The sequence below is a fragment of the Microcaecilia unicolor genome, chromosome 3 (genome assembly GCF_901765095.1).
Source record: "Microcaecilia unicolor chromosome 3, aMicUni1.1, whole genome shotgun sequence".
NCBI classification, from domain to species: Eukaryota; Metazoa; Chordata; class Amphibia; order Gymnophiona; family Siphonopidae; genus Microcaecilia; species Microcaecilia unicolor.
The window spans coordinates 298,433,725-298,448,666 of record NC_044033.1 but is presented as its reverse complement, the minus strand read 5'-3'; the positions used below and the strand labels follow the sequence as shown (position 1 = coordinate 298,448,666).

Here is a 14,942-nt window from a genome sequence, read left to right as displayed (position 1 = left end):
CCTGCAGAACTCCACTATCTACCCTTCTCTATTGAGAATAATGACCATTTAACTCTACTCTATCTTTTAACTAGTTTTAATCCACAATAGGACATTACCTCCTATCCCATGACTTTCTAATTTCCTCAGGAGTCCTCACCAGGTGCAATATCATCAATTGAAAAATGTGTGGTCCACGCAGCAGTAACTTCTTCTGAAGCTGATGCTGGCATTGAGGCAGCCTTGCCGGATCTCGTTGCAAATCTCAGCCCAGAGATACGACTTCTGCCCCTTGACCTAGACAGGCTTCTGAGCCACGAATTATTGTTACTGATGCCTGCTTCAGATCAGTTGCAGATGCACCTGGAGTCAAATGAGGGATTTTTTTTCTTTGGGGGGGGGGGGGGGGGGGGGGGGCTCTGTTGAAGCCCAGAAGGGCAGACAGGCTGCTGTAGGAGGAAACCAAGTGGCATTAGACTCACTTTCTCAAATTAAGGTAAGGGCCCTGGAACAACAACAACGTTTGGAGGCAGGGAGCAAATGTGAGATGCAATTGCAGGATGCAATTGTGTCTGTTGAGGGCAGATTGGCGCATCTATGATGACTCCTTTGGTTAAATCTGCCAATGTGACTCTTGACTCTATCTGGGAGGCCGTGGCTTGTTTGGAGACACTGTTTTTGAGTACAACTAATATGGATCTTTCCTTACAAGATTGTAAGTCTCGTTTTATTACCCAAGAGGCCAGAAGGTTTGAACTAGGGAGGAAATTGTGCAGTTTTCAATGCAAATCTTTGGATAGGCAAGCAAAGGGACCAGCTTTCGGTCGCATTATTGGTTAGTTTGGTTATTTGAAAACTTTGCTAGAAGATCTAGTTTGTATTGTGTCAATTTTCGTAAATCTGAGAACATTGCACCCATGGAGCTCTTTAAAACAATACCTGTTGGAAATATTGGGGGTGCCAAAAGAAGTATTACCACCAACTAGTCGGATGTACTTTTTGCCAGAGAAACAAATGTCAGGAGAACAGATGGGAAGAAGAGCTATCTGAGGATAGTTTAAATGTTGCCCAAATGTTAGAGAGATCTATGGAAGAAGAATGTGTGAGGTAGGAGGAGGGACGTCCCGTGGAGAATTCTTAATGTGGGATACTGAGAGCAATGCTGGGAGTTGCCTTGGAGGATTGCAGACTGAGTGGGGATTGTGCCTATTCCTGTAGCCTCCTCCCTTCCCCTTTAAGGCCCCCAATATTACGGTAGAAATGATTTGATCTGCATTGGTTAGCATGCATGATTTAATTCTTAATACAAGTAAGGACGTTGCTGTGTTTAAATCTACAACTAAGAAATTGACCCATGTTCACATTGAACATTGCCAGCACCCGCATAACCGCCGGCTCCTCTTCAAAACTGCCCCCTGTACTGCCCACTTTTTTTGCACCAGTCAGAGGCACTATTAAGCGGCATTGCCTGGATAAATGCCACATGTCGGTGAATGGGTGGCCCCAGGTTCCTGCCCGCTTAAATTGCTTTGAATATCAGCCAGTATACGTTTTCTTTGACCCGCAACAGTTGAAGATTTTTTTTTGGCAAAGTAAAAGAGTAACTAGCTCAGGGGGTTTCTGATGGTACTTCGGAGCCTTGATGAGGTAGAAGCCATGGCACTCTAAGTCTATCTAATGTGATTTTATTTTGTATTCCCCTCCCCCCCCCCATGTTGAGGTCTAAGAAAGTATAGCTATCCTATACTGATAATTTTGATGGAAATATTTCCTAAATGTTACTTTGGATATGACTATATCTTGTTTCCCTGTAAGGAGAATCTTTATGTATTTTGCTGGAAATTGCAATAAAAGTAAAAGGAAAAAGTAAATTAGGACTCTGGTTTTTCCTCACTGTAAGGGTTTAAAACGTGGACTGTGAATTTTTCAAGGAGGTGTAAAGGGGCAGTTATTTCTTGAGGAGGAATGTAGAAAAACTAGAGGCTTATAATCTCAAAGATCATGTGCTTTGTCTGTGCTTTCTTGAAGCATGAAGAGATGAGGCTCTCTATCCTCACTGGAAAGGTATAGAGCAGTAGAAAGGTGTAGATAAAGTCATGGTTACACTCACTGGAGGGATGCAGAAGGGTCAGTGTCTGTCTGTAGTGATAGGGCATAGGAGAGGGCCTGACTGTTCTCACTGGAGGGATGCAGAAGGAGATCCCCCAACTCTCTTCTTCATCATTAAGGTTTTACTACTACTACTACTGCTTAACATTTCTATAGCACTACTAGACGTACGTAGCGCTGTACACTTGAATATGAAGAGACAGTCCCTGCTCGACAGCTCATAATCTAATTAGGACAGACAAACAGGACAAATAAGAGATAAGGCAATTACTAAGGTGGGGATGATAAAATAAGGGTACTGAACAAGTGAGTAAGGGTTAAGAGTTAAAAGTAGCATCAAAAAGGTGGGCTTTTAGCCTAGATTTTAAGACGGCCAGAGATGGAGCTTGATGTACCAGTGCAGGAAGTGTATTCCAGGCATATGGTGCAGCAAGATAAAAGGAACAGAGTCTGGAGTTAGCAGTGGAGGAGAAGGGAAGGTTTAAAGTGATTTTAAAGATTCTTCATGCTTTAATGTCTTTCTCTATTTATTGGTGTCTTGAAATTCTCTGTGAAATCTCTTACCCTAATGTTCACTGCAGATAGAAACATGACGGCAGATAAAGGCTATATGACCCATCCAGTCTGCCCATCCTTTGTAACCCCTAATTCTTCCTATTCCTAAGTGATCCCATATGCTTATCCCATGCCTTTTAAAATTCTGGAACAGTCCTCGACTCCACCACCTCCACCGGGAGGCCATTCCATGCCCCCATCACCCTTTCTGTGAAATAGTACTTCCTTAGGTTACTCCTAAGCATATTCCCTCTTAACTTTGTCATATGCCCCCTCATTCCAGAGCTCTCCTTCATTTGGAAAAGGCTCTCTTCCTGTACATAAATGCCCTTGAGATATTTAAACGTTTCTATCATGTCTCCTCTCTCCCTCCTCTCTTCCAGCGTATACATGTTGAGGTACCTAAGCCTGTCCCTGTAATTTTTGCATTCAAGACCGCTTACTAATTTCGTAGCCGCCCTCTGGACCGACTCCATCCTGTTTATATCTTTCCATAGGTGCGGTCTCCAGAACTGCATGCAGTACTCCAAATGAGGCCTCACCAGAGACTTATACAATGGCACTTCACTTCCTTTTTCCTGCTGGTCATGCCTCTCTTTATGCACCCAAGCATCCTTCTGGCTTTGGCCATTGCCTTTTCTACCTGTTTGGAAGCTTTAAGGTCGTCAGACACAATCACCCCCAAGTCCCGCTTTTCCTTCGCACACTGAAGCACTACACCCCCTATACTGTACCGTTCCCTCAGATTTTTGCGACCCAAGTGCATGACCCTACATTTTTTGGGATTAAACCTTAGTTGCCAAATATCGGTCCATTCCTCAAGTCATTCACACCCTGCAGGGTGTCATAAGTACATAAGTAATGCCATACTGGGAAAAGACCAAGGGTCCATCGAGCCCAGCATCTTGTCCACGACAGCGGCCAATCCAGGCCAAGGGCACCTGGCAAGCTTCCCAAAAGTACAAACATTCTATACATGTTATTCCTGGGATTTTGGATTTTTCCAAGTCCGTTTAGTAGCGGTTTATGGACTTGTCCTTTAGGAAACCGTCCAACCCCTTTTTAAACTCTGCTAAGCTAACTGCCTTCACCACATTTTCCGGCAATGAATTCCAGAGTTTAATTATACGTTGGGTGAAGAAAAATTTTCTCCGATTTGTTTTTAATTTACTACACTGTAGTTTAATCGCATGCCCCCTAGTCCTAGTATTTTTGGAAAGCGTGAACAGACGCTTCACATCCACCTGTTCCACTCCACTCATTATTTTATATACCTCTATCATGTCTCCCCTCAGCCGTCTCTTCTCCAAGCTGAATAGCCCTAGCCTCCTTAGTCTTTCTTCATAGGGAAGTCGTCCCATCCCCGCTATCATTTTAGTCGCCCTTCGCTGCACCTTTTCCAATTCTACTATATCTTTCTTGAGATGCGGCGACCAGAATTGAACACAATACTCAAGGTGCGGTCGCACCATGGAGCGATACAACGGCATTATAACATCCTCACACCTGTTTTCCATACCTTTCCTAATAATACCCAACATTATATTCGCTTTCCTAGCCGCAGCAGCACACTGAGCAGAAGGTTTCAGCGTGTTATCGACGACGACACCCAGATCCCTTTCTTGGTCCGTAACTCCTAACATGGAACCTTGCATGACGTAGCTATAATTCGGGTTCTTTTTTCCCACATGCATCACCTTGCACTTGCTCACATTAAACGTCATCTGCCATTTAGCCGCCCAGTCTCCCAGTCTCGTAAGGTCCTCTTGTAATTTTTCACAATCCTGTCGCGAGTTAACGACTTTGAATAACTTTGTGTCATCAGCAAATTTAATTACCTCGCTAGTTACTCCCATCTCTAAATCATTTATAAATATATTAAAAAGCAGCAGTCCTAGCACAGACCCCTGAGGAACCCCACTAACTACCCTTCTCCATTGTGAATACTGCCCATTTAACCCCACTCTCTGTTTCCTATCCTTCAACCAGTTTTTAATCCACAATAGGACATTTCCTCCTATCCCATGACCCTCCAATTTCCTCTGTAGCCTTTCATGAGGTGTCCATCCTGTTGCAGAGTTTAGTATCATCCACAAAGAGACAAACCTTACCAGACAGCCCTTCCGCAATATCGCTCACAAAGACGTTAAAAAGAGCCGGCCCTAGGACCGATCCCTGCGGTACTCCACTGACGACATCCTTTTCATCAGAGCAAGCTCCATTTACCACCACCCTCTGTCTCCTACCATTCAACCAGTTTTTTACCCAATCAGTTACTCTAGGTCCCACACCGAGGGCACTCAATTTATTTATCAGTCGCCTGTGCGGAACTGTGTCAAAGGCTTTGCTAAAATTCAAGTATACCACATCAAGCGCCCCTCCCACATCCAACTGTTTGGTCACCCAGTTGAAGAAGACAATCAGATTCGTCTGACACGACCTGCCACTAGTGAACCCATGCTGCCTCGGGTCCCGCATTCCATGTAGTTCAAGAAATGTCACAATCCTCCTCTTTAGAAGCGTTTCCATTAGTTTACTCACCACCGAGGTCAGACTGACAGGTCTGTAATTCCCAACCTCCTCCTTACTTCCACTCTTGTGCAAGGGAAACACGTCCACCCTTCTCCAGTCCACCGGGACCACTCTAGTTTCTAAGGAAGCATTGAAGAGGTCCGTCAGCAGAGCCGACAGAACTTCTCCAAGTTCCTTAAGCACCCTCGAGTGTATCCCATCAGGCCCCATCGCTCTGTCTACTTTTAGTTTGGCAAGCTCCTCACGAACACAGTCCTCCGTAAACGGGTCTTGGTCTACCATACATCCATCCCTTTAGCCTTTGTTTTCTGCAGCCCTACCCCCGGTCTTTCATTTGTGAACACAGAGCTAAAATAATCGTTAAGCAGTTCAGCTTTATCCTTATCCTCTTCCACATATTTCTCTCCCTCAGCTTTGAGCCTCACAATGCTATTATGGCACTTCCTCTTGTCACTTACAGCAGAACCTGAAACCTTCATGATTTCATCCTGCTTCCCTGGTTTACATTTTAATATGCAAAAGAAGAGTCTCCTTTAGGCCATTACGGGGAAGGGGAGCAGGAAGACTGACTTTCCAGGTATCCAGCAGGAGAGGAGGTATTTGCCACTCTTTTGAGTCAGTCTACTAGTCGGTGAGCACACAAGCTTGAAAAGGACGTGGGGCGCTGACAGCAACCTTTGCCAAGGGTGCCATTTTGTGCATCAAGAACCCTGGATGTCTCCTTTCTTACTCCATATAGTAGTATCCTCTACTACTACTACTATTTAGCATTTCTATAGCGCTACAAAGCGTACGCAGCCCTCTATTGTTTGCTCTCAATTGTAGCTTCAGTTCTATCTGAACAGAGGGTTATCAATCACTGTGTTTTCTGAATCATGGTTTCTATGGCTGTTTATGTTTTCTTCTCCATCTTTTCACTTGGAATTATATGTAGGGCTATGAGGGACTTATGGAAGGATGTGACTTTTGTAGTTAAAAAGATTTAGCAGTAACTTATGGTGGGGGAGGGGTGGCTTGGGGACAAAGAAGTAGAAGACATTGAATTGGAAGCTCTAGAGGAATGGCAGATGGAGGGCAAGAAGAAAAGGAAGAATTTGGGTCACTGGGTACCTAAATACAGGTGCAAGATATAGTGAGGAAACTGTGAAACTAGACCAAGGAAGTGATTTAAGGGATCTACAGGTATAAACAGCATTTTCAGCAAGCTGTCAATTACAACTGTACATCTCTGGAACACAGAGATTTCAAGGGAGCGTGGCCTGGGCATCATTAGGGTGGACAGAAAAGAATATAGGGTCAATATTTAGCTCTTGGCGGTAAATGGCTGCTTAGCTACTTCCAGCCTTGGGCTGGGCTGAACTAACCCTGGACATTCAGTGCCAGGTTTTGTGCGGCTCCTGGCATTGAATATCCACTCTCTCATTACCTCTCGCCTTGACTACTGCAACCTACTCCTTACTGGCCTCCCACTTAACCATCTATCCCCCCTTCAATCCGTTCAGAACTCTGCTGCGCGTCTTATCTTTCGCCTAGACCGATATGCTCATATCACCCCTCTCCTCAAGTCACTTCACTGGCTTCCGATCAGGTACCGCATACAGTTCAAGCTTCTCCTACTTACCTACAAATGCACTCAATCTGCAGCCCCTCATTACCTCTCTACCCTCATCTCCCTTTACGCTCCTACCCGCAACCTCCACTCTCAAGACAAATCCCTCCTTTCAGTACCCTTCTCCACAACCGCCAACTCCAGGCTCCGCCCTTTCTGCCTCGGTTCACTCCATGCGTGGAACAAACTCCCTGAGCCCATACGCCAAGCCCTCTCCCTGCCCATCTTCAAATCCTTGCTCAAAGCCCACCTCTTCAATGTCGCCTTCGGCACCTAACCATTATACTTCTATTCAGGAACTCTAGACTGCCCCAATTTGATTGACTGCACTTTTTGTCCTTTAGATTGTAAGCTCCTTTGAGCAGGGACTGTCCTCTCTTTCCTCTCTGAGCACACCACCCGAACTCTCATCCACTCTCTCATTACCTCTCGCCTTGACTACTGCAACCTACTCCTCAATGGCCTCCCACTTAGCCATCTATCCCTCCTTCAATCCGTTCAGAACTCTGCTGCACGTCTTATCTTCCGCCTAGACCAATATGCCCATATCACCCCTCTCCTCAAGTCACTTCACTGGCTTCTGATCAGGTACTACATACAGTTCAAGCTTCTCCTACTTACCTAAAAAAATCCACTCAATCTGCAGCCCCTCATTACCTCTCTACCCTCATCTCCCCTTACGCTCCTACCCGTAACCTCCGCTCACAGGACAAATCCCTCCTCTCAGTACCCTTCTCCACCACTGCCAACTCCAGGCTCCGCCCTTTCTGCCTCGCCTCACCCTATGCTTGGAATAAACTCCCTGAGCCCATACGCCAAGCCCCCTCCCTGCCCATCTTCAAATCCTTGCTCAAAGCCCACCTCTTCAATGTCGCCTTCGGCACCTAATCATTATACTTCTATTCAGTAAATCTAGACTGCCCCAATTTGATTGACTGCACTTTTTGTCCTTTATTGTAAGCTCCTTTGAGCAGGGACTGTCCTCTGTGTTAAATTGTACAGCGCTGCGTAACCCTGGTAGCGCTTTAGAAATGTTAAGTAGTAGTAGTAGTATGACCTCCGACCCGGAAGTTAATATTCAGAATGGTACCCGGTGAACTTGCTGCATAAAGTTAGGATAGCTGTTTTGCTATCCTAACTTTATGAGGTTACTTAGCTGGTTAATGGAGTGAAAATCACACTAACTAGCTAAGTTTCTGCTTCGCCCTAACTCTGCCCCCGCCCGAACCACCCACAAACTAGCTGGTTTTAGCATAGCTAGTGCAGATTATAGAATCACAGTGAAGGTGACAAATAGAAGCTAGATGATGTTCAAAATGTTAAAACAGCTCATTAAAACATTCAGGGGTCCATTTACCAAGCTGCGTGAAAAAGGGCCCTGCGCTAGCAGTGGGAGCTGTTTTCCCATGCACCAAGGCCCTTTTTACCACAGTAGGTAAAAAGACCACAGATACACATGGCCATGCGGAGAACTCTTACCACATGGCCATGCGACGGGAAGCCCTTACCGCCACCCATTGAGGTGGTGATAAGGGCTCCCGCCCTAACCCAATGGTAACCAGGCAGCACGCAGCGATGCCCAACTACCGTCAGGTTACCACCATGCAAGACTCCGGAAATGGTGCGCTCGTGGTGAGACTACCACTCCCAGCTGCGTTGGGCCGGCGGTAGTCCCAGAAGAGTGAGCTGTAAGCCCGCGTTAGGCTTATTGCTGCTCAGTAAAAGGGCCCCTCAATGACTCGACACATCTCAGCACTAGAGATTTCTTTAGCTCACAAGCCTTTTAGTTGGATTTTCCCAGGTTTTTTTTCAGTTTTCAGTGCATTTTTTAGCAGCGGATTATAACTTATTGATAACATCTTATGGAGAGTCCTGAAGCAGGCCATTGCAGCCGAAACATGGCTCGTGTTGAGTCATTGGATGTTTTGATCGTCTAGCTTCTATTTCTTTGTTGCCTTTGCTGTGTTTGACGTGACTTCGAGACTGCGAGGGTCCCTGTTCTTCTGTTGGTATTGCAGATTCTAGACTAGCACATACGCCTGGGACTCATGCCTAACTTTAGATGTGCCAACTAATTAATTCAAAACATGCCCAGCACCTTCAACTCTCATGACAATGTAACATTGTCCCTTATATCCTTTCAAAATCACTGTATATACACATCCAATCTTTTCTTCATTTTTTCATTATAAATAGATTTAATTTGGTTAAAGGACCTCATTAGCACAATGAGTGTGGCGGAGGCAATTCAGTTGTCAAGAGACCCGATTGTTCTCAACTCTTGACACGCCATTGGCTCTTCATGGGTCCTCTCATAATTCAATGTTATTTACTCATTCTTAAATAAAGTATTTACTCATTTAAAATGATTGAATTATTTAGAATTTAGCTTTTAGCAGTTAGTTAGTAGTTAACAGGACCAGTAGTAAACAGGACTGGCATGCGGCATGTTTCGCAGAAGCTGCGTGAGGGTCAGGTCCATATCAAAGATGCCATCATCAAACTTGGCCAACTGAAATGTGGTGCAAATCCTTGCACCTAAATTAGGGGTGTATCCCCCTTAGTCTATGACTACATGCATAAATTCGAGGAACACCCCCGATCCACCCATGACCCTCCCATTTCTACACCCTCTTTTCAGACTCACGTGGATCCGCGCCTAAATTTTAGTATATAACCGCTAATTAAATCCAATTACTGCTTATAGTTGCTTGTTAGGATGCCAATTATCGGCGCTAATTGACTTGTTATTCAATTAAGTTGTGTCCGCAAATCAGGCATCTGCCCAAATTTACGCACGCAATTCAAAGCACCATATATAATCCAGGGGATAAGTGCCAGCGCTTATATGTGGAAGTTGCAAAATAACCACTTCTGCATACAGTCTCTGGCTCTTATACATGGAAGATGTTGAATGATGCTATTCTTTCTTCCTATTTGCTTTTATGTAAAATTGCTGCTTTCGCTGGACACGCCAAGAAATACGTGTGTTTATCTAGATATTTTACAAAAGACTCTGGGATTAATAGTCAACCAGTGGCAGTCAGTATTTTTTAAATGCTGACCACTGCTACTGAAATTATGCCCAGATATTTAATGCCGGGTATATATGAACGGATGGTACTTAACCAGTTAAGGGCTGATTATTGCCATTATTATGTTAGTGCCTTGAACTGCCAACACAATAGCCGGTTTTAGCAGCGAGATGTCCAGTGGTACTATCCGGGTAAGTGCCGCTGAATGCTCCCTCAGGGCCTGGTCAGCATGAGTTAACCAGATGAGCCTCTCTTAACCAGTATACTCACTCTCTGTGTTCAGCAGAGCCTTTTGTAAAATACTGTGGAAATGTGAATGTCTGAAGGTGACCCTCACTGTTCCCATGTTTAACCTCTACGCAAAATGGACCTGCAGGTGCCACATTCCTAACTATTTATGGAGAGAGAAAACCAAGATGCTATACTGGTAGAATGTGTTAGGATATTCTTGTAGTTTACCCGATCGATACTCAAAACTGTTTGGCACCTGGCTGGTTAAATGGTACTTAACCGGCTATTCACTGATATTCAGCGGGAGATAGCTGGCTGTCTCCTGCCGAATACTCCTGGTTAGTGCTTAGCAAATAGCCAGTTACAGTATATTGCATGATATAACCAGCTATCCACCAATTTTCAGCGCATTGCTGGCTAAATTTGGTGGACAAATCTGTGGCCACATCAACAACAGGTCTATCTTTGGCTGCTATGGACTTACCCAGCCAGCACTGAATATCGACTTGGCCAGCTATGTTTTAAGCAGCCAAAAATAAACCGGTTATTCAGTGCCGGTCACCGGAAATGGCCTGGCATTGAATGTCTGGCATCACTGCCAACTGCACCGGCTAACTCCTGTGGTCTGAATATCAGCCCCTATATACATAAGTGAAGCCCTCCTTTCCTTCCCCCTAGGGGACAATTTCTCTGCAGAGGCTTCCAAATCAGATGCTTGAAAGCTGTATTTCCTTGATGAATATGCGTGAATTGTATTGCATACGTCACCTGCATTGTGTGCAGATATATCCATACATATTCATTGTGGACATCCTGAAAACCAGACTAGTTTGTGGCAGTGGTGTTCCTAGGGGCGCTGACACCCGAGGCGGATCGCCGATGCGCCCCTCCCCCCGGGGTGCAGCGCCCCCCCCCCCCCGGTGAAAGGACAACCCCCCCCACCCCGGCGAAAGAACCCCCTCACCCCTGGGTGCACGCCTCTGGGGGGGGGGGGGTGCCGCGCGCCGGTCAGCGTCGTTCGTTTCCATGCTCCCACCGCCCCCCACCCCCCGGTACGCCACTGGTCCGTGGTTCTTTAGGGCAAGATATGGGAATCCTTGCTGTACTGTGTAGATCTGAGAATTTCCCTCCCCCTCCCCCCCATCTTTTTTTTGGCAGAGGTTTCCTACTTCCTTTATGCCTCTGGGTCATTTCTTATTCTCTACTGTCCTTACCTTCTCAGTGAAGGAATTCAGCTTGTCATTTAAGCTCTCAGTCTCTTCTGTCCCCTTCTCCTGAATTGTCACACGCTTTGTGGAGGACCTCTTCTTCAGGGAGGATTTCAGCTGAGTTTTGTGTTCTGTCACGTGCGTGATGGCTGATGAGTGACTGTATGTGGAACTCCTGGAATCAGCTTCACCATTAACACTGGCTCCGGCTGTATAACCGTTGCACATCTCAGGAGTGGAAGTGGTAAAGTCAGAAAGGTTTCTCCTCTCACTAAACGCCTCACTCTCTGAGAAACTGGCCATTGTGGCTTGACAGCTCAAGGCCTTGCAGGTGAAGGACAGGGCTATTTGCTCTGGCTGAGGGACTGCGGGAAATCTAGTTGCCCGAGAGAGTACTTCTGTGATTTCCCTCTCCTAGGAGTTAAGCTTAGCTAATGAATTCCAAACACTTCTCTGGCGTTTTCTACAACCGCAGAGAGAGGGTGTGCCTGTTGTTATTATAATCCAGATCAACCAGTTGTCTTTTTTATATATGTATGTCTCTCTCTCTATATATATCTTCATATTTCTCGTGTAATTTGGGAGGAAAGATCAGCTTTAGTGTAAATGAACAGTCACAGGCATGACTCAGTCCTACAGCCTACACATGCCCTGCATCCCTGTCCTTTCGAGTTTGGTGACACTGATAACTGCGCCATAGAAGGCAGTTATTGGGCTGAGAGGAGCAGAAATCCTACAGCACCAGCACATTGTACACAAGCTCTGGCAAAACCTCAAGGAATATTTGTAAACCTGTAGTACATTGTAATAGCATTGCTCACAAACTCGGACTTCTTGAGGATTTAATTGATAGGTTAGCAGGTGGGGTTTCAATTGGCAAGAAAGAAGAGGTGACTGGCTGATCAGCACGTCAGCTCTGCATCACCAGACAGAGATTAGCTAAGCAGGGTGGGACTAGCAGTGAGTTACTGGTGCTCCTGTGTCAGTAAAACTATTCCCACTAACTTGGGTGCTGTTTCAATTAGAGGAGTATGTTCAGCCATTAGCTGTCCTCCAGATAATTTAGCTGAGCAGGGAGGGGTCTACTGCTTGGCTGCCACCTGAAGAGGGGATGAAAGAACTGTCACCCGCCACAAAGAACCTCACTTTGGACCATCTCTATCATCTTTTGCAGTCTCCAGCCAGCAATGCCAGAACATGCTGCTAAACTCAGACTGAGATCACTGCTGTGAGGAAACCCATAATTAACTGGCTCCGGGTTTGATCCAGCCATGAGTTCAGCCCGTCTATAGTCTTGCTTTTCTTAGGGAATGCAATGGGCAAATCAGAACTACTGGATCAATGCTTCAGGTAAATCTGAATTCAGATGTAAACCCTACTCAAATCCCACCCACAGGGCACTGCTGTGAGGAAGTTCACATTACTGGCATTCTGGCTGGCACTGGCAGGCTACTGCTGAAATGAAACTACATTACTGGAATCCCTGCTGATACCCAAAGGGGCACTTCTATGGGGACTCTCCCTATTATTTTTTTTTTTTTAAGTGAGAAATGTTGTACTTTGCAGAGAAGGGAGACAAGGAAACTAAGCCTGGGCAGAGCCTGTGGGAAATGTATTCCTACTACTACTACTTAACATTTCTAAAGCACTACTAGGGTTACGCAGCGCTGTACAGATTAACAAAAAAGGACAGACCCTGCTCAAAGGAGCTTGCAATCTAAAGGACGAAATGTCAAGTTGGGGCAGTCTAGATTTCCTGAATAGAGGTATAATGGTTATGTGCCGAAGGCAACATTGAAGAGGTGGGCTTTGAGTAAGGATTTGAAGATGGGCAGGGAGGGGGCTTGGCATAAGGGCTCAGGGAGTTTATTCCAAGCATAGGGTGAGGCGAGGCAGAAAGGGCGGAGCCTGGAGTTGGCAGTAGTGGAGAAGGGTACTGAGAGGAGGGATTTGACCTGTGAGCGGAGGTTTCGGGTAGGAATGTAAGAGGAGATTAGGGTAGAGAGGTAATGAGGGGCTGCAGATCGAGTGCATTTGTAAGTAAGTAGGAGAAGCTTGAACTGTATGTGGTACCTGATCGGAAGCCAGTGAAGTGACTTGAGGAGAGGGGTGATATGGGCATATCGGTCCAGACGGAAGATAAGACGTGCAGCAGAGTTCTGAATGGATTGAAGGAGGGATAGATGGCTAAGTGGGAGGCCAGTGAGGAGTAGGTTGCAGTAGTCAAGGCGAGAGGTAATGAGAGAGTGGATGAGAGTTCGGGTGGTGTGCTCAGAGAGGAAAGGGCAAATTTTGCTGATGTTATAGAGAAAGAAGCGATAGGTCTTGGCTATCTGCTGGATATGCGCAGAGGAGAGGGAGGAGTCAAAGATGACTCCGAGGTTGCGGGCAGATGAGACGGGGAGGATGAGGGTGTTATCAACTGAGATAGAGAGTGGAGGGAGAGGAGAGGTGGGTTTGGGTGGAAAGACAATAAGCTCGGTCTTGGCCTTGTTCAGTTTCAGGTGGCGGTTGGACATCCAGGCAGCAATGTCAGATAAGCAGGCCGATACTTTGGCCTGGGTTTCCGCAGTGATGTCTGGTGTGGAGAGATAAAGCTGGGTGTCGTGGCTTGCTGTAAGGAAGTGACAGAAGCAGCAGTTTCCTAGTTGTTGCTGTGGATTTGTTTTGCTGTTGCCTTGAAATTGGAGCATTTGTCAGTGAAGTGGGCTGGGGCCTTGGGCTGGGGAGGAGAATGAAACTGGCATGTGTTAGCCTGTATTACCTGCTTGACATCCTCTTTTCATGCCTTGGCACGGGAATCAGCATTGAAAATAAAACAAGCACACTGTTCCGGGCCTTGCATTGTGCTCAGAGTGTGCCAGAAACTGTGGGTAAAGCAGTGTTTTATGCACAGAAAGAGGCTTTTATAAAACTGTGCCCCCAATGTGTGCATAAAATTATGTGGATACCACATGTTCACATAACTTTACTCAGACATAGTAGGTGTTTGGAGGGGGAGGTTAGATAGGAGTTTGCAGTACCTATATACATTTTATTTATTTTTTTTAATATCTTTATTTATGCAAGTGTATGTGGTTACAATAATAACAGGTAGTCAACAGTCTTATCATTTATCATTTTGTCATAACACCCATATTACACTTGCTTAGGTTCCCCCCCCCCCCCCCCCCGAAAACTAAAATAACCCAATCCCTGAAAAAATCCTCCCCCCCCCCCTCAGGTTCCTTCTCCCACTCCCCCTACCACCCTCTCCCTCCCCTGGAGGACATCAACCATTCAGAATTCTGCTCCGAGCAGTCGGTGTTAACGTGTCCCAAAAAGGGGACCAGCATTGCAAAAGACGATCCCCTCGCTGGGAGTCCAAATCCCGAACATCCCTGCGCTCTATTGCACTCAAGGAGATCATAAGGGACCACCACTGTTGAACCGAGGGACCGATCGGGAAGTAACCAGACACTCAATATGTTTTTTTCCCCATCAGAACAGCCCGCCTTAAGAAGGTTGTCAGGCCTGCCCTGCAGGATCTCCCTATATGGTACACATCAAACAACAATGAGGGGGAGGGTCGCCACTTAATCCTCCAAATCCCAGACACATGGGCACAAAGGGTTGTCCAGAATGCCAGGACAGGAGGACAAAGCCAGAATATATGGCCAAATGGGCCCCAGTTCCCACACACTT

The 14,942-nt window shown here is 46.0% G+C and overlaps 1 protein-coding gene across 1 annotated transcript in view; it reads right to left on the bottom strand.

Annotated features, from left to right (window-relative positions):
- LOC115466749 (keratin, type II cytoskeletal 80-like) overlaps window positions 1-11,719 on the bottom strand; it is a 73,061-nt gene extending 61,342 nt beyond the window's left edge. Inside the window, 1 exon segment of the mRNA XM_030198218.1 lies at window positions 11,265-11,719. Within this exon segment, the coding sequence (XP_030054078.1) occupies window positions 11,265-11,561 (297 nt within the window). The 5' untranslated portion in view covers window positions 11,562-11,719.
- Window positions 11,720-14,942: the final 3,223 nt, after the last annotated feature.